The sequence below is a fragment of the Mucor velutinosus genome (genome assembly GCF_035048745.1).
Source record: "Mucor velutinosus strain NIH1002 chromosome Unknown tig00001564, whole genome shotgun sequence".
Lineage (NCBI taxonomy): Eukaryota > Fungi > Mucoromycota > Mucoromycetes > Mucorales > Mucoraceae > Mucor > Mucor velutinosus.
The window spans coordinates 1,222,427-1,250,398 of record NW_027041906.1 but is presented as its reverse complement, the minus strand read 5'-3'; the positions used below and the strand labels follow the sequence as shown (position 1 = coordinate 1,250,398).

The 27,972-nt window shown below is 39.9% G+C and overlaps 11 protein-coding genes across 11 annotated transcripts; 6 read left to right on the top strand and 5 right to left on the bottom strand.

Annotated features, from left to right (window-relative positions):
• Positions 1 to 316: 316 nt before the first annotated feature.
• On the top strand, positions 317 to 821 carry ATC70_010684 (uncharacterized protein; the record flags this gene model as incomplete). Its single annotated transcript, XM_064829895.1, has 3 exons — positions 317 to 446; positions 510 to 572; positions 622 to 821. 3 exons carry the CDS (start codon positions 317 to 319, stop codon positions 819 to 821), a joined length of 393 nt encoding a protein of 130 aa, XP_064682397.1.
• A 222-nt stretch (positions 822 to 1,043) lies between these two features.
• On the top strand, positions 1,044 to 2,407 carry PNG1 (peptide-N4-(N-acetyl-beta- glucosaminyl)asparagine amidase; the record flags this gene model as incomplete). Its single annotated transcript, XM_064829894.1, has 3 exons — positions 1,044 to 1,324; positions 1,383 to 1,628; positions 1,687 to 2,407. The coding sequence occupies 3 exons, from the start codon at positions 1,044 to 1,046 to the stop codon at positions 2,405 to 2,407; spliced, it is 1,248 nt and encodes a 415-aa protein (XP_064682396.1).
• A 2,297-nt stretch (positions 2,408 to 4,704) lies between these two features.
• ATC70_010682 (uncharacterized protein) lies at positions 4,705 to 6,267 on the bottom strand (the record flags this gene model as incomplete). Its single annotated transcript, XM_064829893.1, has 3 exons — positions 4,705 to 4,914; positions 4,965 to 6,025; positions 6,075 to 6,267. The coding sequence occupies 3 exons, from the start codon at positions 6,265 to 6,267 to the stop codon at positions 4,705 to 4,707; spliced, it is 1,464 nt and encodes a 487-aa protein (XP_064682395.1).
• A 1,430-nt stretch (positions 6,268 to 7,697) lies between these two features.
• Positions 7,698 to 8,991, bottom strand: ATC70_010681 (uncharacterized protein; the record flags this gene model as incomplete). Its single annotated transcript, XM_064829892.1, has 6 exons — positions 7,698 to 7,830; positions 7,891 to 8,208; positions 8,267 to 8,532; positions 8,582 to 8,703; positions 8,756 to 8,844; positions 8,912 to 8,991. 6 exons carry the CDS (start codon positions 8,989 to 8,991, stop codon positions 7,698 to 7,700), a joined length of 1,008 nt encoding a protein of 335 aa, XP_064682394.1.
• Positions 8,992 to 11,706: 2,715 nt separating this feature from the next.
• ATC70_010680 (uncharacterized protein) lies at positions 11,707 to 12,345 on the top strand (the record flags this gene model as incomplete). Its single annotated transcript, XM_064829891.1, has 1 exon — positions 11,707 to 12,345. One exon carries the CDS (start codon positions 11,707 to 11,709, stop codon positions 12,343 to 12,345), a length of 639 nt encoding a protein of 212 aa, XP_064682393.1.
• A 1,169-nt stretch (positions 12,346 to 13,514) lies between these two features.
• ATC70_010679 (uncharacterized protein) lies at positions 13,515 to 15,625 on the top strand (the record flags this gene model as incomplete). Its single annotated transcript, XM_064829890.1, has 5 exons — positions 13,515 to 13,561; positions 13,631 to 13,941; positions 14,002 to 14,106; positions 14,170 to 14,250; positions 14,313 to 15,625. The coding sequence occupies 5 exons, from the start codon at positions 13,515 to 13,517 to the stop codon at positions 15,623 to 15,625; spliced, it is 1,857 nt and encodes a 618-aa protein (XP_064682392.1).
• A 1,814-nt stretch (positions 15,626 to 17,439) lies between these two features.
• Positions 17,440 to 18,372, top strand: ATC70_010678 (uncharacterized protein; the record flags this gene model as incomplete). The annotated part of the gene is made up of 4 exons (XM_064829889.1): positions 17,440 to 17,550; positions 17,609 to 17,655; positions 17,723 to 17,879; positions 17,944 to 18,372. 4 exons carry the CDS (start codon positions 17,440 to 17,442, stop codon positions 18,370 to 18,372), a joined length of 744 nt encoding a protein of 247 aa, XP_064682391.1.
• A 31-nt stretch (positions 18,373 to 18,403) lies between these two features.
• Positions 18,404 to 19,930, bottom strand: ATC70_010677 (uncharacterized protein; the record flags this gene model as incomplete). The annotated part of the gene is made up of 4 exons (XM_064829888.1): positions 18,404 to 18,590; positions 18,645 to 19,299; positions 19,358 to 19,684; positions 19,744 to 19,930. The coding sequence occupies 4 exons, from the start codon at positions 19,928 to 19,930 to the stop codon at positions 18,404 to 18,406; spliced, it is 1,356 nt and encodes a 451-aa protein (XP_064682390.1).
• Positions 19,931 to 23,243: 3,313 nt separating this feature from the next.
• TRM10_2 (tRNA (guanine(9)-N(1))-methyltransferase) lies at positions 23,244 to 23,771 on the bottom strand (the record flags this gene model as incomplete). The annotated part of the gene is made up of 1 exon (XM_064829887.1): positions 23,244 to 23,771. One exon carries the CDS (start codon positions 23,769 to 23,771, stop codon positions 23,244 to 23,246), a length of 528 nt encoding a protein of 175 aa, XP_064682389.1.
• A 2,519-nt stretch (positions 23,772 to 26,290) lies between these two features.
• ATC70_010675 (uncharacterized protein) lies at positions 26,291 to 27,108 on the top strand (the record flags this gene model as incomplete). The annotated part of the gene is made up of 6 exons (XM_064829886.1): positions 26,291 to 26,381; positions 26,444 to 26,477; positions 26,530 to 26,627; positions 26,696 to 26,705; positions 26,771 to 26,825; positions 26,887 to 27,108. 6 exons carry the CDS (start codon positions 26,291 to 26,293, stop codon positions 27,106 to 27,108), a joined length of 510 nt encoding a protein of 169 aa, XP_064682388.1.
• A 233-nt stretch (positions 27,109 to 27,341) lies between these two features.
• Positions 27,342 to 27,966, bottom strand: ATC70_010674 (uncharacterized protein; the record flags this gene model as incomplete). The annotated part of the gene is made up of 2 exons (XM_064829885.1): positions 27,342 to 27,623; positions 27,673 to 27,966. 2 exons carry the CDS (start codon positions 27,964 to 27,966, stop codon positions 27,342 to 27,344), a joined length of 576 nt encoding a protein of 191 aa, XP_064682387.1.
• Between the last annotated feature and the right edge of the window lie 6 nt (positions 27,967 to 27,972).

Genomic DNA, 27,972 nt, shown 5'->3' with positions numbered 1-27,972 from the left:
ATGTTAATCTTCATTGAAAGCATTTATTGTAATATCAGGTTCTTGGAGCAATGGTATGGACAACCTTTCGCATTTCTCAGTTATTCATTTGGCTCCAGGTCCGCGGTTGTTGGATTACAACAGTGAATTGTGAGAAAACCCACGACCGTGAGCGGTGTCTCACAACCACGGGAAGGAGGTTGGCATTTTTCTCTTCTCATTTGCTGTAAAATGAGCAGGGAGTTATTTCCTCAGGATCCCAACGATCCATTCAATAAAAGCAATGACGAGGTAGGCTAACATATGCACCACACAAGTACCTTTAGAAACTTATAGAATGTATCCCAAGCATTCAGCGGCCTGTTCATGGCAACCAGATAGCCAGTTGTCAAATACAATAGCACCCAAGTGGAACCTACAAACAGCAAAGGAAAGTCAAGAGCACGAAGATACAATTAAAAAACTCGGTAAGCACACAACGTATGAAATTGTAGAGTACGGCTGACTCATTTGTTATAACAATCTTGAAGAATCTAAATTAAGGAAACTCAAACAGCGGCCTAATAATCACTACTCATACAAACGGATGCCAGGTAAGCATTCAACGTTGTAATTCCGAATCATAGATCAACGAGATTGTAGAAGCATCACAGTCTATACTATCATCTGAATCTGATATCGAGGATAGCATTGATTCGGATGGACAGGCTGAAGAAGAGCAAGAAGAGGGACTACCGCTGCTATGGAAGAGCAGGTCCACCGCGCTTGAAGACATACCCAAGAAGACAGAAGATCAATACAACCATGCATGGCCATTTATAACTTGCTGTTTTAACTGCTAAATCAATGTCATGAATAAATACACCGTTTTGGAAAACAAGTGGGGTTTGTAATAGTTCAATGTGCCACAACAATGTCATCTCGATTCATTCCAGTTTGGTTAACAAGTAACAAACTCATACAAACATGTGAAATACTGCTCTCATGGTATATAAAAACTGATTCAGGCAATGTGAATTGATTGCACCTTACTACCTTCTTTTCCTTTCTGATATTTCCGCCAAATGAGTAACCGTCTTCAACAAGTGGCAAGCCATGTCTTGCCTTCAAGCTATACTGCCAACAAGATTGGTTACAAATCACCTGAAGATGTAGTCATTGTCTCTGCTCTTAGAACTGCTATCACTCGTGCTCGCAAGGGCCCATTCCAATCCACCTTGCCCGAAGAAATGTTGGCTCCTGTCTTCAAGGCAATCATTCAAAAGACTGGCATTGATCCCAAATTGGTAGAGGACATCACTGTAGGCAACGTATTGCCTCAGGGAGGAGGAGCGACGAACGCTCGGTAATAGCATTTGTGGCATTGAATACACCTAAAACACTTACTAAACAATATTGTATAGAATGGCTGCATTATATGCTGGATTCCCAGAAACTACTGCTGTTAGCACCTTGAATCGTCAATGTTCATCAGGTCTTCAAGCTGTCGTCCAAATTGCAACTGCCATTCAAGCTGGTATTCTTGAAATTGGTATTGGTGCTGGTGTCGAGTCCATGACATTGAATTACGGTGCTTCTTCTTTGGCTCCTACTTCCGAGAGAATTGCAGACAACTGTGAGTCTGCTGCTGATTGTCTTATTCCTATGGGGTAATGTTCTTGATTGAGTGAAAAGGATGTCGTGCACTACTAACACTATGAACAACAGTATCACATCAGAAAATGTCGCTGCTGATTTCCAAGTGTCTCGTGAAAAACAAGATGCTTTTGCTGCAGAATCTCATCGTAAGGCTGATGTTGCTCAAAAGAATGGCTGGTTCCAAGAAGAGATTGTTCCCGTTGAAGCCATTGTCACAGACGAGGAAGGAAATGAAAAGGTGGTATTGGCTGACCGTGATGATGGTATTCGTCCTGGTACAACTGCTGAAAAGTTGAGCAAGTTGCGTCCTGCTTTTGACGATGATGGCACTACTACCGCTGGTAATGCTTCTCAAGTCTCTGATGGTGCCGCTGCTGTCCTTTTGATGAAGCGTAAAACTGCTCAAAAGTTGAGCTTGCCAATCTTGGGCAAGTACATCACTTCTGCTGTTGTCGGTGTTCCTCCCAGAATCATGGGTGTTGGTCCTGCTTACGCTATCCCTATTGCTTTGCAAAGAGCAGGCCTTACTATTGATCAAGTAGACATCTTTGAGATCAACGAAGCCTTTGCTTCTCAAGCTGTTTACTCGGTTGAGAAGTTGGGCATTCCTGCTGAAAAGGTGAATCCTAAAGGTGGCGCTATTGCATTCGGCCATCCTTTGGGCTGTACTGGTGCCCGTCAAATTGCTACTCTTCTCCCTGAATTGAAGCGTCAGGGCAAAAAGATTGGTGTCACTTCTATGTGTATTGGTTCGGGCATGGGTATGAGTGCCGTCTTTGAAAGCGAGTAGATTATTGTCTGTAGCTCGATGGCGATTGATTTTGTGTATATTGTGGGAATAAGCATTCGCCAAATAAAGTATAATCCTACTAGCCGATCTATCTTGCTACGCTCGATGTCGGCGTCGCCCTGTGGGCTCTCGCCAAAGACATTTTGAATCAGATATTATGACATTTTGGTATATCAAGTAGATTTTATATAACCAATTATTAGTTAGTAAAAGAAAGGTTATATCAGAGTCAGGCGGAGGAGAGGAGGTATCTCCCTCAGCATCCTTTTTGCTTACACTGATATCAGACGAAGCCTATTATTGAGTCGATATGAAAGAAAATTCAGGTTTTATGCAGCATTTGTACATCACAATCGCCATTTTCTGATAATAGAATTGACATATCATTCACTGCTGCTGATGCTCTTAATAATAAGATGACGACTTCAAGCTGGTCATAAGTAAATACAGGGCTTGTGTAAGATCTACAGCGAATTTTTTTGAGATAATGTCATTGCAAAAGACATCTTTATGAGAAGAGCTCTCCAAAAAAAGTATTGGCGCTAAGCAATTGTAATTCCAATTCCATGATCCCCATTTAATCAACATCGCAATCATCATTGCCATCAACAGAAACGCATTTAGGTCAGCCAGCAGCAATGCCGCCGCCACAATAATTCAAACTCAGTTCATTTTTTTCTGTTCAAGATTGGACAGATATTGTTTTTTTCGACTTCTAAAATCTATTTTGTGATATTCGACTATATAAATTGTGATTATCACCCTTCGCTTCCTAATACATTCATGAAGTACTTTTCAAGGTGCTTCCAGTGGTGCTAACTGTAGTAAGTGTTTTGACTGAAATTATTGAGCAATTTAGTAAAATTTGAAATGAGGTTTTTAGCGAAAATAGCCATATTTTGCATATGAAAACCTCATAAAAGTGGTTTCAGAGGTGGCTTTGGATCGAGAGAATCATTTTGATATGATACATACCATAGTAAAAGTCTTCATTTTCAAGGTCAAAAGTGCGATCGTTTGAATTTCGATGAAAACCATGAGGGGCACCTCATGCTTTCTGGTCGATTTTTGACCATGTTTTTTTATCCCAAAAAGTTGAGCAAAAGTGTCAGGAAGTTACTACTACGCAAGTAAAATTGTTTGGCGTTATTTTGGTGGCTCATAAAAGCCTACATGTCGAGATATAAAGGCTTGAAAGCTATCCAATTTGGTTGTTTTTTGCTTTATAGAGTTTATTTACACGGCATGAATCACATCTTTAGTAGCTGAAGTCTTTTGGAAGGGCAGTTCTGCAGCCCGTGCAACTTCTAATTCGAATAAGAGGCATATTGATTTCGGTAAAGCTAATTCATGCAAATTTTGATGGGTTCTGTTGCTGGCAAGCTTATTATCAATGGAAATGAAAACCCGAATTTGCTGCTTGAACACTATGGTTTTGAGCCTTAGCTTCGCTGCGATCAAGCCCTCATATAGATTAATGTTACCAAGTATTGGATTAGACGCCTGATTTCCATGGCTTTGCACCTTTGATTCGATACGGTAAACCGTCTCTATAAACCAATGCTATCAAGTGTTGAATTAAATGCATTATTATGCTCTTGGAGATAAGGAGGTCGCATTCTTCTTAGCTTCGAAATGAAAGCGACAGATGTTCTCGGTGGCCTTGGTGCTTTGGGGTGGTCTCAATGCAGCTCTTTTTGTTTCTTTTGATTTATTTATCAAGCTCCTCTATGTACTCGACAAACATCTCATTTTTGAAATTGAAATCTTCAGGTAGTGCAGATCTTACAAAGTTTTTAGCTTGAACAGGAGGCATGACAATTCGATTTGATTTTAACAGAAGATATTTGCAAATTGTGATGTTTGATGTTCTTGATGGAGGGGCTAAGCCCCTCCCCCAACCCCTCTCCCCATTGCCGGCTTCTCTGGTGGTTTTATTCACCTTTGTCCAGCTCTCAATTCTTTAGAATTCTATTTGAAAGAATGTGATTAGCTTGTCTATTTTTTTAAAAACATGGTTTTCCAGTATATATAGTGAAGGTGATGCTGGAATTCTTTTACCTTTCATTCATGCAAATGGCTTTCTCGCTCTTATTCAATAGCTGTTATTACTAGATAAAAGTAATTGATAGTTTTATTGGTTCGTAAGAATGCACAAAGGGAAAATTGAAAAAATGAAGATGAAACGATAAAAAATTAAGATACGGAAGAGTGTATAAGATGAGTAGTTTTACAAAGGTGATTGATTTGGTGAAAAGAGATATATAAGTACATAAGAGGGCTGTTGATGAAAGAGTTTAGGCCTTCTTTTCGTTGGCATCGTCGTCCATTTCAGGGAATTCGAGCTCCTCCTTCTTGTCTCTGACACGGGGAAGGTTGATATTGTGTTTAAGGCACCACCAACAAATGAACGTGATAATGACTGAGCAGACTGAAAGAATGAATGTAACCAATTTGCCGAGAAAGAAGTCAGGCGAGTCAGTTACCTTCCATATGCCAACAGAAATCTGCCACGACGTTAATAATATGAATATTTCGCTTAACATTTGACACTTACAAAGTTTGGCACAAGATTGCCAATACAATTGATACAGGCAATGGCTAGAGCACGGGTGTTGGCATCCAGAGCGAAAATTTCATTGATGAATGAAAATACAAGCGGGAACATGGAAATGTTGTTGATGATAGCGAAAGAGCTGAGCATCAAGAGCCAGAATGGCGTAGCAGCATGGTTCACAACAAACAATACGAGATACCAGACAGCCACCCAGATTTGCACGATAATGATGATCCAAGCACGTTCACTATACTTGTCAGATATCCAACCGATGATTACAATGGTAATTGCACCTAAACCATAGATGGGAGAGACCAAATAATTTGCAAGGTTGGCGTCATAGCCCATTTTCTTCATAATGATAGAGAAGTTGAGGGGGATTTGGTTGCCAATGTTGATACAGATAAAATCCAATGTCAAGAGGTAGGCGTAGGGAGTAGCTAGTACATTCAAGAAGGTGTCCCAGGTGTACTTTTGAGACTTGAGTTGCTTGCCCTGACGTTCTAATCGAGCAATAGCGCAATCCTTTTCTTCGCCCTTGACCCAGTTGGTGTTGTGAGGGTAATTTGGCAAAAGATAGTAGCCAACGAGACCAACAAAAATAGACATCAAACCCTCGATAATGAAGAGCCATTGCCAACTGGCCTTACCAGCAGCACCATTCAAGTTATTGTTGACACCAGCAGCAATGATACCACCAATAGCACCAGACATTTGATTACCAGCCATAAAGATAGCAGTACGGGTAGCAAGTTCGCTGTTAGTGTACCAGGAACCAATAATGAAGACCATGGATGGGACGAACGTAGCTTGAGCCATGCCGAGAATAAACCTCAAGCCCCAAACTGCATTTGGAGTCTTGACCACAGCAATACAGCAAGTGATGACACCCCAGATGATTTCAGCACTAGGCAAGAAGTATTTGGGCAAAAGACGAGCGACAAACATATTTGTAGGGATTTGAGGAATGATATAGCCGATGAAGAAAAAGGTAACACACCAGTTGTAGGCTTCAGAATCGATACCAACATCGACATCCATACCATTGGTATAAGCATTTTCTATTGACATGTTAACATCTCTTTAGGTAAAGCAGTGATAGAAACTTACGCATATTGTTACGGACAAGATTACTGGTAAAGTACGAGAAGAAGGCGAAACTGATCAAACGAAGATCAAGCTTTCTCAGTAAACGCTTTTCAACCACAGTATCAACGTAGACGTCTGATTGAATAGGGATTGCAGTAGCATTTTCTTCACTTCTAATACTGCTATGGACCGATGCTGTATCTGAACTAGACATGTTGATGTAAAATGAAATGAGAATGGGGTTTTCTTTGGTGAAACGATTTGGGCTCGCTATTTATATGAGTCAAGTTTAACATTTCAGATTCTAAAAGAGGATATCAGCACCGTACTGCTGCTGTCCTCATTGTATAAGCCCGCCCAATAGGGCGTATAGCCTTCTCGCCTTGATGCTTGGTTATTCTTATGTAATACACCAAGTAAAACTATGTCTCAAACCAGACAGAGTCTAAAATCTTGAAAGCAGTTCCCGGCCAAATCTTAAATGCAGTGCAATTTGAGGGACGAAATCCCGCCTTTGGTTAACATCAAGGAGCTTTTACTTTAAGCAGGAGAAAAAGGGCACAGGGAACTTATATTACGTAAATCAGCTTCTTGGTGCAACACCTGTTTGGAGTTGGCAGAAAGTTATAAGCCGAATCATTCCGGTTTGCTTGTAAAAAGAAGTTGTTTGACATTTTTTCATGTCTGGATAATCAATCAACTTCTTGTATATGGTCCCCTTTTTTTCAACTTAATATTATGTAATAAACACATTTGACAGATTACATTTGCGAACAATGCTAACATGCGAATAGATGTATGGTTTACGTATGGCTGTTATATTAGAGGTTCTACGAGATAAGTTAAGGAACATGACGAGCAATCTAAGAGCCATTTCCACGACTATATTTGAACCCATTACATAATAATGCTTATTAAGTCGACATCTCCAGGGTGTGCAAGACTCAAATATTAAGGATAATAGATTTAAATCAGATGTTTAGTCTTGGAATCAAATTCAAACGCTGAAACTTAGTAAGTTTACTGGATTACCCCGCGGTTTACAGCGTTGCGGGGCAAGCATTTGGGGTCAATCTCGCCTAAAAAAGGTAAAACATGTTAATGGGAGAAATCTCCATAAAAATCTCTGGTAAGATGCGGGTAACACGAATAGATCTCACTATTTTATAAATTTTAGCCGGTTTGAGGATTGTTGTTTTGTACAAGGTTCATTGCAATCATGGTTATGATATTAGGTAAGGTAAACTCTATTGAAATGTGTGTGCAGAGATCAAGATCATACAACAAGCAGTGCTTTTTGCGCTTCTGCCAGCAAATGGATGAATGTATTTTCTGCCTGTCGTCTGCCATGCGTTTTCAGTAAGAATGACACATTTGCTCTTCTGATATGTATCACGCGTCTTCTGTTATGGCTAATGTCTATTGAAATTAAGGATGTATATTACATATAACATGATTTCCATGGAAGAAAGAGGAGGGAGCAAATATGAATTCATCTTATGAGAAGAAATAAACCTTGCAAAAAAAACTTTTCTTCTTCACTCCTGCGGTAAAATTACTGAGATTCATGTAGCCATAATATCGATGGTGAATCATGTATTATGAAAAAACTACCAATGCTATATACTACTATATACTAATGTTCTACTGTGGTTGCAATTGCACTGCGTTGAATTCCTGTGAGAAATCAGTCGAGTGAACTGCCCATGCTACACAATAATGTGCTGCAAGCAAGTGCCATTCTTCAAGCTCATCCAAAATTTCCAGCTTCGACATGCTAGCAATGTTATATATTACTAAGGTTTGCAATTCAACACACAAGACATGGAACACTTACCGAAGAATGTCAGACTGATTCAAGTACTTGTCGTGAATTGTGTTCATATCCACTGCTGTAGCATTTTCCCAGCCCAGATCCTTGAATCTCTTTTCTTGATGGGTTAAATCTGGAAATGCTTGCAATCCTTTCAGTTCAATGTTTCGACTCTTCAAGTTGCGAATCATCATCTTGCCAAAAGCGTCATCTGGCTTGATCTGTTCATACAATGCGAACATAGTATTCCTCATAGTTTCAGTTATCCACTTCAAGATGGTATTAGATTCCTCCGGTGTTATATAAATGAATACGCATTCGGACAAAAATAGCGTTGGCAATCTACAGCCATGCTATGAGACAGTCTGTGTTATATCATGTGTCAGAGTTTGTCACTTACTCAGGATCCAAGCCTGCCTCCAACAATCTGCTAGCAATGTCTGGCCAATTTCTCAAATCTCCACCCACGAGGCAGTAATCCTTGCCCAGTAGATCCATGCCGCCTCGCCCAATCTTTGCTTGATCTGCTTCTGTCATCAACGAGCACAATTCCTTGCGCCGCTTTATCGTCATTGCTTTCTTCATTGTAATTTCTGAGAAATCGACTTCAAAGTATTTTGACAGGTTTTGCGCAAGTGCATTTCCACCTTGATTTAAAATCCCTGCCTTGTCGCTGTTAGTCTCGGATAAGACGTAGTGCAATTATTCGTTTTACCTTGATGTTAAAGTATCTGGTGTCGAATCCTGCTCCTAATGCCACAATCTGCTTTTTGGGTCCTGGTATACTTAAAAACTGAGACACAATAGAGTCGATTGCATAACTTCGAATGAATGTGCCTTTTGCAATCTCTGAGTATCTATCGTGTAGTTTTGACATTGATAACAATACCTCTGTTGATTATGGGAGAGCGACGAGTAGGCTTCTTTACAAACAGTTTGACGAAAGGATCTTTAACATAACCTAAACTGACGGCAGAGCTGTACAAATTTCAACAAAAGAAGTTAATCTACGAAAGCTATAGTAATACTGTCTTTTGTCCTTTACAGCCTGCTTACTGTAGCATCGTCGTTAGTTCCTCTAACTATATCGTCACTTGTTTCCACTTCATCGTCGAGAAAATTCATTTTGAGTTGAAATAAAGGTGTTGAAGCAAAACACCAACCTCTCTCTCCAACCAAATTTTGTTTCACGCTGCTCTCCAAAATCATTTGTCACAGCAACACTGCGAATAGGCAACGAATCAATATTAATTCGATCAAAAACGGATCATGGCATAAAGTTTGGGTGAATCTGATCACAAAATAACTGTAAGTAGTAATTTGATGGTTTTCGAATGGGATTGATGAATGAATGAACAAAAAGCTCTAGTAATGTATCGAAAATTTCACTTTTCGCCATTCTACCATCACGTGAAACCACTCTATAGCTGTAAAACTGACTCTTCTTGAGTGCTCTACATCTTTATCAATGAGAACAAATCATATATGAATAGATAGTACACTTGCATCATCTCTTAATACTTGAAAGTATGCAAAACACAGCAAAATTTGGATGTATTTAAGCCGTGATTTCTCGCGTTAGAGGCCATTTTAGACCGCCAGAATAGCACCAAACAATTGCTCTCAACTGGCAGTTACTTCCTGACGCCTTTGCTCAGCTTTTTGGGGATCAAAAAAACATGACCGAAAATCGACCAAAAAGCATGAGAGGTACCTCATGATCTTCATCGAAAATCAAACAATCTCATTTTTTACCTTGATAACGAAGACTTTTACTATGGTATATCTTGAATCAAAATGTTGCTGTCGATCCAACGTATCCCCTGAAATCATCTTTGTAGAACTTTGATATGTAAAATTTCGACATTTTGGCCAGAAACCTCTTTTGATATTTTTGTAAATTACTCGATAAGTTTATTCAAAACATCTATGTTACTGGGTACCATTGGATGCGCCTTGAAAAGCACTCCAAGAAAGCTTAAAGGTGCATTTTTTTTTTTGTAGGGGAGTCGAGCTCCAGGTTTTATTTAAAGTCCTTTAAATGTCATGCTGAGGGATAGAAAAGACTGTTGGTGGACCCAATGTCTGCAAAGAAGGGGAATAAGATATTTTTTGAACTAAGTTGGGAAAGAAATCTACTACTAATAAGGTGCGACTCCTAGAGCCAGTACAGTCTTGCGAAAAATCGTCAAAATATAGATCATGGATAAGAGCACAAAACACCAAACGAGGACATCAGTACTACGTCAAAAAAATCAAACAACTTGCGTTCACCAGGATTTGAACCGGGATCCTCCCGTTGGCATACGGGAGTTCTACCACTTCGCCCTACCACCAGGGACAGCTTAAAGGTGCATAGGATGATCAATATACTTTACTTAGTCGAATTTGTCAAAATAGTTCAATCGAGTCGAAGATTATTAAGATTTGGCCAATCTAGAACAGACTATGAGCCTGGGTTTGAATTGATTTTAGCTGGTAGGGCTGGCTGGCAAACTCAATGCCCTTTTAATCATGAAGGAAAGTAGTTGGCAAATTACATCACAGCGTTGTTAGTCATGCTATTCTTCTTGCATTCTATATTTAATAACGCCAGTCTATCAAAATAATTGTTAAATTAACTTTGTTTCTTTTTGAGGCTTTGAAAGTGTCTAGGGACCATAAATTTATTATGTTATGATGATAATAAAATTGAAGAAGCTCGTTGATTTGATTCAGGTATTGTGCATATACTCATAGAAATATATTTACTAAAAAGACACTAGGCATGTGTATAATAGCAACTGAAATGGATTTGCAAGAGCAGCCTTTTTCCTCACATAGCAACTTCAAAATAAAGTGTAAATTTTGACCAAATCAAAGAATTTTTAAGCAAAGATGTTTGATGGAGTACATTGTGTCGGTTTTGCTTTCATACTTTGTTAACAGAAGAATAATATTTATATATGCTGAATACAGTGTGATTAGGATTCAGTCATATTGTTATAAGGATATAGCTATACATCAAGAATGGGATGCTTCTTCACATTTCTTCTGATAAATGAGCCATGTCTGCAGCGAAACCAAGTCAACTGATGGGATTGGTTATTGGCCAACTGAATCACTGACGATCTCAAATCAGATTCATTCAATGATGCTTATTCTTTTCCGTATAGGTAGACATGTACCACTCAGTGTACAGATACCGTCTGATGCTGTGTTCATACACATGATTTATGCGTAATTGCTCCTTTTTCCCAAATCAGAAAAAAAAGCCAGTCGACAACCCGGTTCGGGAAGGGAAAAATCAAATAAAAAGATGAGCTCATGGACCCCCTTCCACCTCTTACAGTTTCATAGTAACCATGTTACGACATTTAAGCAAGGCGTTCCAATGCAAACGAGGCTATCACACTTTTGAACAAGGGGATTTTTGCATGTTACGTCAAGTTAAATCCAACAAGAAGATATTTGTTGGTCCCTTAGAGCAGACTGGAGAAAGAGGTGTCAAAGGCGGAATCATTCGTCATGACAGTATCATAGGAAAAAAGCCGAGATCTGTGATACGAGAAGACAGTGGTATCTCTAATACACAAGAAGGAGGAAATTCATGCAGTATTTAAGCTTTTCCGTTTATTTATAGATCAATTTGGGTATATGGCACACTTCCCCACACTAGAAGAGTAAAGTATTAACAGCATGGAAACTGGACAAAGCTAATGGCCATACATAGATTTGTTGTTAATGTACCAAGAGCATGCACACCAATCTACCCCAAAGACGCTTCCACCATTGTAAGTTTGAGCGTATTTGTTGTTTCAATACATGTACTCATGTTTGTTGTTTGTATATCAGGTACAAATGTTGGATTTGGAACCGGGACATAAGGTACTGGAGGCAGGTACCGGTAATGGGTCACTCACCTTATACATGGCAAGAGCGATAGCTGGAGGAGGAGACTGTGTAGGCACCATCGATACATTTGACATCCGAGAATCACACTCCAATACAGCACGCAAACATGTAGAGCGCTATTCTAGAGGAAGATACAAGCCCAACGTTGTGTTTCATGTTGGCGCCGTAGCAGACAAGCTTCCAGAAATGATGGCAGCGGAAGAGCAATATGATGCGATTGCATTAGATATGCCGGAACCCTGCGATCAGATCCCTCGTCTACTACCCTTTTTAAGAAATGATCGTTTCATGGTCTGTTATTTGCCAAATATGACTCAAGTACTTGCATTAGCCGAGATGATTATTGATCTGCCATTGGTGATGGAGGACTGCATTGAAGCAGAGTGGAAAGAGTGGGAAGTTAGAGCAACCCATATCAGAAGTAGGCTAAAACTAAAGGAGGAAAACGGCCCTGCCACACCGTCAACAACAGAGGTAAAGGCATCAATACCTCCTGATGCTTGGGTGTGTAGACCAAAGAACTTTGATGTAAGAGGTCACACTGCTTTCCTTGTCAAGTTAAGGAAATCAGCTGCTGTTGTGTAGTTATCTGTATTCTAAACTCTATACCATGAATGGTTATTTGGTTTGTTGTAACGCCCTCTTTGTTTGATACATGATGAAAAAAAAAAAAAAAAGGGTATAACTTTAGAATACTTTTTTGCTTATTTCCTTCTCTTTCTTCATCTTTCACATCAACAACCTGATAATAAATGATGCCTAGCTTACCAAAGAAACCCTTTACATCTGATGCCTGTATTCCTGTAGATGAATATGATGTATCATCTAACATGCCAAGTGCCAAAAAGAATACTGCGACGACAGATCATTCTCAACGTATTGGCAAATTGTTGCCATACATTTCGTCCATGGTACAGTAGTAAACTTGATCTTTCTTAATTCTCACACTAAATATGCTCTATTTACATGTAGCAAAACAGACGGGTAAATGAGAAGGAGTATCTGATGAATAATGGCAAGACAAAGTCTAGCGTCCTGATGATTTAGTTGGATTGGACATTTGCATGCCACTCTCACTCATTCGATTTATTTGAAACAATAAACAACTTAGTTTTTCTCATAGTTGTTTGATGAAAGTACTACAGATTTGGTTTAGCGACCCCGAGCAATTTTGAGTGTTCATTTTATATCCTCATTGTCAAGCCAAGTGATCTGATTTACACGGCGAAGACATTATCAAATACTTATGACATATCAGGCCACAAAGAACTAGGAATTTCTCTCAGATTACTGCTATTATCCCGTCAAACAAATCACCAGATGCTGCATTTTCAATGACACTTGAAGTTTTAGATCAATAGACATCTGGCACGGCATTAGCAGCTGAATGCTTGATAGCACAACTTCCCTGCAATGTACAGTGTTAAACACATGGGTATTGACGAGATACATCATCCCCTTTGCTCCAATCCAATACCTATGCAATTTCTACCAATAGGTGTTGATGATGGCCCAATTGGCTCTATTATGGTTGCTACAAAATCATCCTTCTCAGGCTATCATTAACCAGACTACTACAGACCAATGCCTTGAGCTATCAGATCAAGAAATCAATCATCCTAAGCCACTTGTGTATTCGTCCCAGTGACTGTAATAAGTGTTTGCAAAAAAATTTTCAGGGATGGCAGCGACAATATAACGATTTCTGAGCTTGGAACATCTTTGATCTTTCCTTTTTCCTTCTTCTATCAAATATGTCTGCTGAATACGAGGGTGCTATCGGTATCGATTTGGGTACAACGTAATTATATCGTCCAGTATTACAATGACACTTTTTAGCATAGTCTAACACAGATGCCATTACATTTAGCTACTCCTGTGTTGGTGTTTGGGAGTCCGAGCGTGTTGAAATCATTGCTAACGAGCAAGGTAACCGTACTACTCCTTCTTACGTTGCCTTCTCTGATGCCGAACGTCTTGTCGGTGATGCTGCCAAGAATCAAGCTGCCATGAACCCCAAGAACACCGTCTTCGATGCTAAGCGTCTCATCGGTCGTCGTTTCGATGATCCCGAAGTCAAGGCTGATATGAAGAACTGGCCTTTCACCGTTGTCGACAAGAATGAAAACCCCTTCATTCAAGTTGAATTCGAGGGTGAGACCAAGACTTACTCTCCTCAAGGTAAAAGCTTATAATCCTAAATCTGACAAGCAATTGATGGCTAAAAAATTTTTTCTTTAGAAATTTCCTCCATGGTCCTCATCAAGATGAAGGAAATTGCTGAGGCCAAGCTCGGTAAGAAGGTCTCCAAGGCCGTCGTTACCGTCCCTGCTTACTTCAACGACAGTATGTATCAGTATGAATTGTGTTGATGGCTTGGTATAGTGTGTATTGATCCTGTTTGATTAGGTCAACGTCAAGCTACTAAGGATGCTGGTACCATTTCTGGTCTCGATGTTCTCCGTATCATCAACGAACCTACTGCTGCCGGTGAGTAATAATTAGAGATTGGACATAGTGGCTATGGTGTATTAATGAAATGCTTTGTTTAGCTATTGCTTACGGTTTGGATGCCAATGACAAGAAGGAACGTAACGTTCTTATCTTCGATTTGGGTGGAGGAACCTTCGATGTTTCTCTCTTGACCATTTCTGGTGGTGTCTTTGCTGTCAAGGCCACTGCTGGTAACACTCACTTGGGTGGTGAAGATTTTGATAACACTCTTGTCAACCACTTCGTTGCTGAAATCCAACGCAAGCACAAGAAGGATATCACCGGTGATGCCCGTGCTCTCCGTCGTCTTCGTTCCGCCTCCGAGCGTGCTAAGCGTACTTTGTCTTCTTTGACTCAAACCACTGTTGAAGTTGACTCTCTCTTCGATGGTGTTGATTTCCAATCCAACATCACTCGTGCCAAGTTCGAGGAAATCAACTCTGCTGCTTTCCAAGGTACTGTTGAGCCCGTTGAACGTGTCCTCAAGGATGCCAAGATCGACAAGAAGAAGGTTGACGAAATCGTCCTTGTTGGTGGTTCTACCCGTATCCCCAAGATCCAATCTCTCCTCCAAGATCTCTTTGACGGTAAGGAGTTGAACAAGTCCATCAACCCTGATGAAGCTGTTGCCTACGGTGCCGCTGTCCAAGCTGCTGTCCTCACCAACCAAGCCGGTAACGAGAAGACTCAAGATCTCCTTCTTTTGGATGTTGTCCCTCTTTCTCTCGGTGTTGAAATGCAAGGTGGTATTATGGCTGTTGTCGTCCCCCGTAACTCTCCCATCCCTTGTCAAAAGTCCAAGGTTTTCACCACTGCCTCTGATAACCAAACCACTGTTACCTTCCCTGTCTACGAAGGTGAGCGTTTGATGACCAAGGAAAACAACCTTTTGGGTGAATTCTCTCTCTCTGGTCTTATCCCCGCTCCCCGTGGTACTCCTGAGCTCCTCTGTACCTTCGATCTTGATGCCAACGGTATCTTGAAGGTCACTGCTCAAGACAAGACCACTGGTCGCAAGGCTGATGTTACCATCTCTAACTCTACTCGTCTCTCTGCTGCTGATATTGAACGTATGGTTCAAGATGCTGAGAAGAACGCCGAGTCTGATAAGGAGCGTGAGGCTGTTGTCCAAGCCAAGCAAGACCTTGAGGCTTATGTCTACCAAGTCGAGAACAACATCTCTGACCCTAATGTCAACATGAAGCTCCGTCGTGGTGACCGTGAGTCCATTGAAACTGCTCTCGCTGAGGCCATGGAACTCTTGGAGATCTCTGCTGATGAGGCCAAGGCTGATGACCTTAAGTCTGCTCAATCCAAGTTGAAGCGTGCTTCCACTCGTGCTTTCGCTCACGTCTACTCTCAACGTCGTTAAATCTTTTGATTAGTTTTAGAAAATTTCCCTTGCTTTTTATCAAATGTATTAATTAAAAAATTAAAAAATCAAGGGAAGAGATGTAAATCTCTTTTCAAGGATTTTTGTATAGAAGAAGATTACAAAACAACAATCACTAGACTTATTATTTTTTCGTGTGTGGTACTGTACATGTAGTTTTGCGTTTTGCATTTTGCATTTGGATTCGGTTTGGGATTCGCATTTGGAGGTATAATTTGCAACGACTACACCCGCTCCCTTTTCATATTTATCTAAATACCTTTTATGAGTTTATCTAATACATCTTTATACAAATAAAAAAAAATCGAGTTGATTCAACAGTTTTGCAAAATTCGAATATGTAAATAGTGGTTATCACTCTATGCTCTTTAATACTTTTTTAGAGCACTTTTCAAGGCGCATCCGATGGTGCTAATTATTATATGTGTTTTGGACAAGCTTACTGAGTAATTTGCGAAAATGTCGAGATTTTACATATAAAGGTTTTGGAAACAAAGTTCCAGGAGTTGCTCTGAACCGAGAAGAGCATTTTGATTTCACATATACCTTAGTAAAAGTTTTCTTTTTTGAAGTCAAAAACGCGATTGTTTGATTTTTGATGAAAACTTCTTTTTTTTTTGGTGGATAATATTAAAGACTTTACTAGTAATCTGGCGCCCAATAAAGGCTTTAAATGTATCAAAATACGAGACAAGTGTATGTGAACAAAGCGACTTGCAAGAGAAAACTAGAGTGATAATAACTACAAAACAACTATAGACGGAGGGAGATGTTTGTCCCAACACAAACTACCAGGCGAAACCAGACCGGATAGACCAAGATTGTAACTTCAGGTGCGAAAGCCACTCTGACAGCGACCCCGAAGGGCATTTTCGATGAAAACTATGAGGGATACCTCATGGTTTTTGGTCGATTTTTGACGATTTTTTTTTTGGTCATCAAAAAAGTTGAGCAAAGGTGCCAGGAAGTTAGTGCTGGATGAGAGCAATTGTCTGGTGCTATTCTGGCGGTCTAAAATGGCCTCTAACACGAGAAATCACGGCATAACTTTATCCGGATTCCACTCTGGTTTGCTTATATATGGGTAGCAAGTGGCGATGCAAGTATGTTATCTGTCCGAATACGAATTGTCACTATAGATTCGAATGTGGAGCATTGCAGAAAAGCCATATCTGCAGCCACAGGCTGTTTATACTGGGAATTTACATGTTAGTATAAAACTGAATTGCAATAGTTCAGTATATACGACAGTACCATCTATTACCGATTTACATCTCAAACAATACAGGATCCTTGGAATTATGGCTTGTAAACATTTTTTATGAGGATCAAGATGTTTTCTAGTAGTAGAACTGTCTAATTGAAGCATAGCTTTTGGTCAAAGCTCGATCGAATGGACAAAATACCTGTTTGTTGCATACTCACCTATAGGACATGCTAGACCATGCAGCTATTCTGCTGAGATGTTAAATCAAGCATGTAACGAAAAAAAAAAAAAAAAAAAAAAAAAAAAAAAAAAAAAAAAAAAGACAGCAAATCTATGCCAATAGCAACTAAAACCAGTTTTTCATTATATTGCATTTGAATACACGTTTGCCACGATCTTGCAGTTTATTCATAATTGGAGCATCTTGTTGTCAGCAGCGTGCACATGACAAACTCCGTGTGAGCAATTAACGTTCTTCCACGGGGGAAAACTTTTCCGCTACATTAATAATTTAAATAGACTTCAATTGGTAAACAAAAGCATTTTTTTTCGATTTCTCTTCCAATATCCATTACGCTCATAAACAATGTCTTACTCTAAAGCCTGCTGCTCCCTCCCTCCTGTCGTCTCTGACTACAAGTACACTGGCGATATGGAAAAGTTCGAGGATCTCTCCATTTATACTGTTGGCCCCAAGGTATTACAAATGCACTTTAGTTGATAGACGTGAGCTGACACCGATCACTTGATACTAGGATGCCAAGAAGGCTGTTCTTGTGTTTTATGATATCTTTGGTTACCAGTAAGTATGCTTAGGGTGAGAGAGAGGCAAAGCGATGGCGCTGTTATGGTTTGTCTAACCGTGATAGTCCTAATGCCTATCAATTCTGTGACATCTTGGCCAAGCATTGTGGTTGGAGAGTCATCATGCCCGATTTCCTTCATGGCGATTACGCTACTATGGAATTGCTTGCCGATAAGCCTAAGCTTTTGGAATGGGTTGGAAGAGTTGGTACCGTTGAAGCTGTAAGTGATGTAAAAAAAAAACTGAAAAGATGTTGTTTGTATACTGATCTGCTTCGCTCTATAGGTCACTCCTGATGTTGAACGTTCCGTCAAGTATCTCAAGGAAGATGGTGTTGATGCTGCCACTTTGGTTGGTTTCTGTTGGGGTGCCAAGATCGCTGTCCAATTGACTTCTACAATGCCCTTCTTTGTTGGTGCCTCTTTGGTTCATCCTTCCTTTGTCGATGTCAAGGATGCTGAAAAGGCTGGTGCTCCCATCCTTGCTCTTCCCTCTAAAGATGAACCCGATATGACTGAATACATGGAGGTTTTGGCCAAGAAGCCTTTCGGCAACCAATGCAAGCATGTCCGCTTTGATGACATGGTCCACGGTTTCTGTGCTGCTCGTGGTGATTATACCGACAAACTCAATGCTCAAAGAGCTAATGAGGCCATCCAATTGACTGCCAACTTCTTTAGCGAATGCTTCAAGACCAAGGAATCTTCTTTGTAAATTATTCATCAATAAAGCACGTGTAATTTATTCAAAGCTTTGAGGATCTCAGTTCAGCAGATGTAACCATTCTCACTATATGATTATCGTCAACCAGAATGGGTCGATCATAAAAGCCAGCTCGAGGTACAATCTTACGCCAAGCCCAGGCTCGAGTGTATTCTGTATCTTGATTCTCAATGACCTCTGATATTCTACTGCCCATCATGGGTAAAAATCTGTAGATAGGGTGAGTTATCGAGCAGACAAACACTGGGGGGGTAGCAACTTACTTCATGGCATGGCCACTGTCTCCAGCAGCAACAATAAGATTATCATAGTCTGGATGAGCATCTATGATGAACTGACCATCAATGGAGTCAGAGTACCAACACACTCTTGAGTAAGTAATGTCCAGATCATCAGTAATAGGTAGAAACTTTTGCAGATATTCGCGGAAATCTCTGAGAGCTTGGACTGGAATAGTATCCCCCTCATGCGTCGATTGAGTACGAGGCACAGAGACATTGTCGCCTTTGCGTGGGTTCAAATATCCGGTGGAATGCTTCGCAATCTTTATAATGCCATCTCCATTATCAGGAAATCCGTAAAAGCCGATTCGAGAGAAATCACCAAACCAGACAGGCAGATTACTCAGTATCTTCTTGACTCGTTCAGAGGGTCTGAAATGAACAACCACTTGGCCTGTTGCAATCACTTGTTGGTGCATGTCGATCACACTTGAAGTCCAGGAACCAGTACACATGACTACTCGGTCGGCAAGATGTGTATCACCCGTCTTGGTGCGAATCCCGATGACAGATCTGTTATTGCTCTTATCAGTTTCTAGACCTGTAAAACAGCCTTGATCACCTAGTACAAATTGGACGCCTACAGACTTGCATTTGTTGTAAATGTGCTTGATGGCCTCGGCTGAATTACACCACCCTACTTTACGAATCAGAATACCTGCGTCATTTGCATATCAAATAGAGCTTGAATGTACCTCCAACCTTATTGTAGTAAGCACAGCTGATACCATTCTTTACAGCTGTTTCAAAGTATGGGTATCTTGACACTATTTGCTCTGCATTCAGCTCTTCAATCCAGTCGGCATGTCCTGCAGCACGAATATGATGTAAAGTGTTTTTTTCATTCTCGCATAGCTTGTCCTCGCCCGAGAAAACAAGCATGCCTGTATTGTGATACACTGGCGAAAGATCTTGAGCCGCTCTCTCTTTGTTCCATTGATTCCAGATGTCAATCGAGTCGATAGCAAGCTCCATACACAGCCTCTCGTTACCATAATCCATACGAACCACTTTGCTGATGTCTATGCAAGCGCAGATTACCATGAATGTATTGTAAGAAGAAATGCCCGTTAAAAATTACCATTCGAAGCGGCATCTCGTACAGGGATCTCTTCTCGGTCATACACCCACACCTTATAGTTTTTAGCCTTGTTTAATGCAAGTGAGTAGGCAGTAGATAAACCAAAGCAGCCACCCCCCACGATGATGATTTTTGATCCAGCTGCGGGGGCTTGATAAGCGCGTTGATGTTGCTGATGAGATTGCATCCTTGAATGGAGATACAGTATATGACTAGAAAAAGGATACCCGTGCTGTATTTATATCAATCTCTGCTCATTGATCCTCTCATGAGTCACAATCTTGTTTCCATAGATAATGCCAATTGATACACAATTACTATATAGATCCGTGAGAACAGGCCTTCGATAATGCAGTGCTTAATAGTATAGCCCGAGCTCACGGAAGAGCCTTTGCTTTGGTATTTCCCACCATTTATGCAAATGAAGATGCCAAGTCCATCTTACGTAAGTACATTTTTCAACTTATTGCTTGTAGTTGAAAATGTACACATCCATAGAGGACTGGATAGCTCATAGCCTGGCAAGAAATTGCGAACGCCTTGGTGTGAAAGGGTTGCCTCTAGCTGGACAGGGCACTTGTTGAGAGGCTTCTCAATAAGACTAAATATGATATTTTAATAACAAACATGTCCACCAGCGATCCAGTGTTCAGAGTATAAAAAGAGTATTGATTTTGACGCTTAATACTTGTCGTTAGTATTACTGCACGCAAGTCGATACATCTTCACTATATACAAGAATATCAAGCATCGCAATTTGCATAAAGTTGATGAAGTCAAATCAAATCGGATTGTCATGCCTCCTGTTCAAGCTAGAAACTGTGTAACCTATAGAGTTGCTCTACCTAAAGATTTTAATTTTCGAAAATGTGATTTATGTCGAGTAAATAGAGAAATTTGATAAATAAATCAAAAGAAATGAAAAAGATCTACATTGAGACTACCCAGAGCACCAAGAACACCGAGAGCACCTGCCGTTTTCATTTCAGAGCCAAGAAGAATGCGACCTCCTTATCTCCAAGAGCATAATAATGCATTTAATTCAACACTTGATAGCATTGGTTTATAGAGAGGGTTTACCGTATCGAAGCAAAGGTGCAAAGCCAAGGTAATCAGGTATCGAATTCAATACTTGATAGCATTGGTTTTAATGGCGGTTTTACCGTAGCGAAACAAAAGTGCAAAACCATAGTGTTCAAGCAGCAAATTCGGGCTTTCATTTCCATTGTTAATAAGCTTAGCAGCAACAGAACCCATCAAAATTTGCATGAATTAGCTTTACCGAAATCAATATGCCTTTTATTCGAATTAGAAGTTGCACGGGCTGCAGAACTGCCCTTCCAAAAGACTTCAGCTACTAAAGATGTGATTCATGCCGTGTAAATAAACTCCATAAAGCAAAAAAACAACCAAATTGGATAGCTTTCAAGCCTTTATATCTCGACATGTAGGCTTTTATGAGCCACCAAAATAACGCCAAACAATTTTACTTGCGTAGTAGTAACTTCCTGACACCTTTGCTCAACTTTTTGGGATAAAAAAAAACATGGTCAAAAATCGACCAGAAAGCATGAGGTACCCCTCATGGTTTTCATCGAAATTCAAACGATCGCACTTTTGACCTTGAAAATGAAGACTTTTACTATGGTATGTATCATATCAAAATGATTCTCTCGATCCAAAGCCACCTCTGAAACCACTTTTATGAGGTTTTCATATGCAAAATATGGCTATTTTCGCTAAAAACCTCATTTCAAATTTTATTAAATTGCTCAATAATTTCAGTCAAAACACTAATTACAATCAGCACCATTGGAAGCGCCTTGAAAAGTACTTCAAGAATGTATTAGGAAGCGTAGGGTGATCATTACAGTTTATATAGTCGAATATCACAGAATAAATTAAAGAAGTCGAAAAAAGACAATATCTGTCCAATCTTGAACAGAAAAAAATAAACGGCATTTCAATTGATTTCTGCGGGCGGCGCTGGTGCTGGGCTGGCCCAAATACCTTTCTGATGATGACAATGATGATTGCGATACTGATTAAATGGGGATCACGGAATTGAAAGGACAATTGCTTAGCCCAAATACTTCTTTATAGAGCTTTGCCTCACGAAGGTGCCTTTTGCAATGACATTATCTCAAAAAAATTCGCTGTAGATCTTACACAAGCCCTGTATTTACTTATGACCAGCTTTAAGTCGCCATCTTATTATTAAGAGCATCAGCAGCAGTGAATGATATGTCAATTCTATTATCAGAAAATGGCGATTGTGATGTACAAATGCTGCATAAAACCTGAATTTTCTTTCATATCGACTCAATAATAGGCTTCGTCTGATATCAGTGTATGCAAAAAGGATGCTGAGGAAGATACCTCCTCTCCTCCACCTGACTCTGATATAACCTTTCTTTTGCTAACTAATAATTGGTTGTATAAAATCTATTTGATATACCAAAATTTCATAATATCTAATTTAAACTGTCTTTGGCGAGAGCCCACAGGGCGACGCCGACATCGAGCGTAGCGAGATAGATCGGCTAGTATTATATACACTGGATAAAAGGTATTACCAATTTGAAGTTACAGACGCGCATGTGAGGTCCAGGGCAACTAGACAGGACATTGGAATGCCATGTTTTGCCAGTTCACTACTAGTCGGGATAGCAAGCTACCGGCTAAATTCAGTAAAATACGAAACTACCATATGCGAATGCAGAGCATCACCATCGCCTTGAACTGTATAAATGGCGATTAAGATCAATCCCAAGTTTTAATATAAACCAAGGCATCTGGAACCCTTCCTTGTATACAAATGACGGCAAATTCAATCTTGGACCCTTTTGGATGTGCATTCAACGCTATTTAATCGGTAAAGAAGCGTTTGCTACAAAATTCTTTGGTTTCCAAGTGATGATGTGAACAGATCACAGCACATGTAAAGCACTTGAGCTCAATATATAAATAGCTGAGGTGGTTTTCCATCACCAAGAACGCTAGATTTAACCAGCAATTCTTCTTTATCACTATGAAATACATCTTGGCAGCTCTTCTTATCTTTACATCTTCTGCAATTGCCGCTGCTATAGCTCCTCGAGATGTGGTTGAGTACAGTTCACTAAATCCCTTTTCGAGAATTTAAATATTGATGGCTAAATAATAAGTGTATGAGTGTGCATCTGGAAACGGTGAATTTTACATTCTGCCTGTTCATACAAAAGACCCTCGTCAGTTTGTCTATTGTCTGCATGGAAAAGCGGTGATAGCCACCTGCCCTAGCCAATTCAGATACTATGATCTGGAACATAACACATGTGTACTCTAAAATCTTGATTAAAATAGAATCAGAGACTCTCTGTAACGAGAGAGTGGCTGAAATATGAGGACACCAGTATGATTTAGACATTTTTGTGGAACAAACAAGTAGTGGCGTTTGTGTAAATGTATGGAATGTTTATTTATGAATGCAAAAAAGAGGGAGTAATTAAGCTTTGAGCCTAGTTATAAGCAGCTCTTGTGGTAGTAAAAGCGGCCTTGATTTGATTGAAATAGCCTTCAAGTGTAGAGGTGTTGGCTGCAGGGACGAATACATTGAAGCATGTGTTCAATCTGGAAGTCTTGTCATCAAAACTGGAAAGATGGCTTCTGACAACGGCTTTGGTGAAGAAGTTATAGCTACCTTCCTTTGACTTGATGGTATTCAGAGCATTGAGCACTTTGGGGGTCGTATTGCCAAGGGCACCAAGGACTTCAGTAGCATCTGCATCAGAGATTACACTGGTGATAGCACAGCAGTTGAGCTGAGCATCATCCATGGCATCATCCAACACGTTGTAGTCATGATTGACATTCAGAATACCCCCCTCAGTTACGGATGCTTGCAAGATAGCAAGCTGGTTGCCCACAGTATCCAAGTTAGTGATGCATGATTGCACATTGGGAGCGGCACGCTTAGTTAAGATGGCAGCAGCGTTGACTGAAAGAACAATAGAGAGCACAGTGACGAATAAAGCAGTGAATTGCATTGTGTTTGTATAGACAGAAGAGATAGATGAGATGTTGATAGTGATAATGAAGAATCTAAAACTTCAATGATGGTGTATTTATATATCTTTCGCAGATGCACCAGCCCTCTCTTATTTTCGAGTTTTTTACAGGCCCTCTCATCCCGCGTTAGCATCAGCCATTCATCAAACTATTCCATTCATTCGAAAACGGAAAAAACGTGATAGGGCTGAAACGTCTTGGGTCTATGCATTCATCCAACTTTCTTGGCATTTGTAGAGCAGTGTGCTGTAATACATCATTTAATGCAGTTGACACGTACAAACCGGGCGCTATACAGCTACATGGTGACTGAATCAAATGCGGTGGTCATTATTCGACATTGGAAGAACACATAGCATCAATATAGGCTTTGCCTGTTTCTCAGTTAAATGGGCCCATGTTTACATGCATCGGAAGTGGCAAACGATGGTGGTTACTGAAGATTCTAGCATTTTCAGCCACCTGGGCAGTGAGCTCAGGTTCTTTGTCTTTCTATCAGCGGCTAAAAAATTTCCAAGCAACAGTCCTTTTCATTGATTTGGATAGATACAATTGGGTGATCCATGCCTTGGAAGACATCAAATGTGACAGTATATCACAGTGAAAAAATTTTCTGGATCAGAGAGGAAAAAGGTATAAAAAGATGTATGGAACGTAAAGTACATCAAAACCACTTTCTCCTCTCTTCATCCCTTTCCTCTTGACTGGAAATGAGCGAGCGAGAGAGACATTTAGTTACGGTAAGTTGCTCTTGTCTGATTCATGTGAAACTGTAAGGAACATACTTTGATTTGTGGGAAGATGAAAACCATACATTGTCTTCATTTTAACTTATCGACCATGATGATATAAACCGCAGTGCTTCGCTGAGTGCTGTTGATACTTGCCAGTATAACTTCCTGACCACATCTCTTGTATTGTTTTTAACTTTTTCATAAGCAATCTTTTGTTTATTTAATCGCTGTTTACTAATTTCATACATTTATAGATCTAAAAAGTCGCATCCACATGTCTTTCTCATCTTACTCTGGGCTAGAGGCTTGGGCGTGTTGTTTGAGGGTTGGCTGTCAAGATATATCGATAGAAAAGGTAAATTCATATTACTGTTTGCCTTGTTGTATATCATCGGTTCATATGATGATGAAATCCCGTGTTCGCAGTTTTCTCTGGAAGAGACTTCGTCGTGGCGATTACGGTGTTCCATTCGTATATGAAGTTGACTTTGGTTGACTTCCTCTGTATGGAGTTCACGAGCATCGGAAAGTCCTCTCTGTGTCAGCAATAACACTTCCTTGGATGTCTGATGAACTCTTGATATACATTACAAGCGAATCACTTGATTGCAACTTGTCACTTACATTTTCCATTTACTTTAGATGTCTGTGTCTTTCTCTCTTTATTTCTTGACATTTTCATTAATGTCATTTAATAAACTTGCGATGGATCCATTTCCTTTATACCATACTTTTTGTTGTCTCTTTTTGTAATGTATACGAATTTTTGTTTCTAATGATGAATTTTTAATTGCATATTCTGGCATCTCTAATATCAATGTGCTTCCGTCTTCGGACCGAGGCATATAATGTATTCAATTTATATTCTGAAAGAAATTCGTATCATTCAAAATTTGATCTTTCTAATAAAAAAAAATGTTTTAATAGACTTTATTGTATTTGTCACATTTACTTCAAATTACTGCTTTGCTATGACAAGAGATCTAAAACTCTGCATGCTACCTTTAAAGGATCAACCGATTTTACTCGTTGCTATAGTAACCAAATGTCAACAAGTTGTCACTTTGCATTATCTAGATGTGTGGTACTTTAGCTACAGATCACATTTGTTGGATTCGTTTCAAGACATTCGCTGTGCAATCTCTGCCACCAATTCCGCATGTTGAATTACAGAGCATTGTCTTGTATTCAAAATGAGAAATGGAAAAATGATTTTACCGTTTGTATTTCTGAGGAACCATAAGATTTAAAGTTGTACAATAGCAGCCAGACATGTCGCACACGGCCACAAGAGACACAACTCTCATTGTCATTCTCATGTCGTAAATCGTGATAGTGAGCATGTTATGTTTCATATGTGTATAGTTGGGGTACTTGCCTGCGTAAACGGACTTGTACTCACAAACCTGTACATCTCATCAGAATCCTGTGTTTCAATGATAATACCTCGATGAAATGGCTGCAGAACGCTGGTTGGGAGTCATGTTTGCTAGTGGAATTGCAAGTGGTTTAAACAAACAAAATGTGCAAGAATCAGCATGCTGTTTGCTTCACCGAGATGCAAAATGCCTGCTTTTCTATTTTGTTTGTTTCCAATGCCGCTGATTCACTCTAATCACACTCAATACAATCATACACCAGTGCCATCACAAACACACGAAACTCGAAAAATCTCCCCCGGGGGCAATAAAGTTCATGATACAATGCAAAAGCTCTTCTCTTTTTCTTTCTACTAGTCTATACTTTTTCACAAACTTACAAAGATGAATCTTTCAATTGTTTTCAGAGTTATCAATATCATTGTAGCAGCATTCATGATTATAGGAGGTGTTGCAACATGTTTAGCCACTGGAGGCAAGTATTTCACGACAGAGGGCATCGTTGAGCCATGTTTCTAATTCATCATGGCGATGCAGGCTTTCCCAATTTTGTCCAAGGTATCTTTGTCATGTAAAGTATCACATCAAGTTGTATGCACATTCGGATGCTAACAGTTATACAGCATCTTTGGTATCATGACAGCCGTGTTCGAATTTAGATTGCCTGCTATTATCACTCAATTTGCATCCTTTATGTTTTCATTTATGGGCCGTGGTATCTGTAAGTAACACTGTAGAAAAAGAGCAAAAGAGACGGGTTGATATTAATGCGTGCCACTTCTATTCTAGTCTATGCCTTGTGAGTTACAACATCATGCTCCATTCTCGACATTTGTGAAACTAATCCTTTGTATATATATATAGCCTCGGAGCTATTACTCTGAATTACGGTGGCCTTGCTCTTGCTTCAGGCATTATTGTGAGTACTCTCTAGTTTATCATCGTATGATCAAATTCTAATGTATTGTGGTGAATTTAAGATTCTTGTGTTTGGTGTTGCATACATTGTCCTTCATTTCTTTAAAAATATTGAGGCACCATCTAACATGCAAAAGAGAGCTTATGAGGATGCTGTTGGTTATTCTACTCGGGTGAACGACGCTCCCTCTCCCAGCTTCCAATCAAGTGATTATCCTCAGCCTGGTGTTGGTGGTCAACCCACTTACCCATCTGCCAACTATGCAAATCCGGGTGCTGTTTAAATGCTCATTACACTGTATTTACTAACAACTACAATAAAAAAATGTATTATGCTACACAGAATCAGCATTGCATGATTGTATCTGCCCTGTTGTCCTAAGCGTGCGCATCATTTCCTATGATTCAAATCACATTGAAGTGTCAAATTGCAGCTGATGTTCGCATTGCAGGATAAATCTGCCTCAGATGTCGATGTATATTACAAAATTCCCATTTATTTATTTCTAGTGAAGATCTAATCCTCGAGACCATTGACATCGCCACCAAAAACGCCCTTTCTGTAATGCTCTCGTTGCTTTCTTAACCAAGCTCTATAGTCTTGAACTGATTGAATCTTCTCGCCGTAATAATCGGGAACAGGGTTACGGATAGAATTGAGACGAGCATCTGCACGGTTCTTTTTGATGTGTTCGTAAAATTCTTTATCACGGATATCCATAGCATGAACAACCTTTCCATTCATCAATTTGAAGAATGCATTGCCTACAACAGGGCCCATCAAGAAACCACCAAAACCCTACAGGCTTGGTCAGTACACATGTCAAATCCCCATTGCGAATACTTACAGCAGCAAGAGTGGAAGCTACAGCGGCCATCAAAGGATCCATACCGAGCACCTTTGTCAAAGGATCAACTTGCATTTGTAAAAAGTAGGCAAAGGTACCAGCAGCAGGAGCCACTGTGCTTGGCAAATATGAAGCTACTTCGTAAACACGTCTCTTCTTTCTAAGTTTGAAATAATCATTCCACGTAGGAATCACATTCTGTGAAGCTGCTAAATTGGCTTTTGTGCTGGAAAGGCGAACTTGGGATGTTAACAATGGTCTGAATAATTGATTTCTCAAGGGTGCCAAGGCCATTTTAAG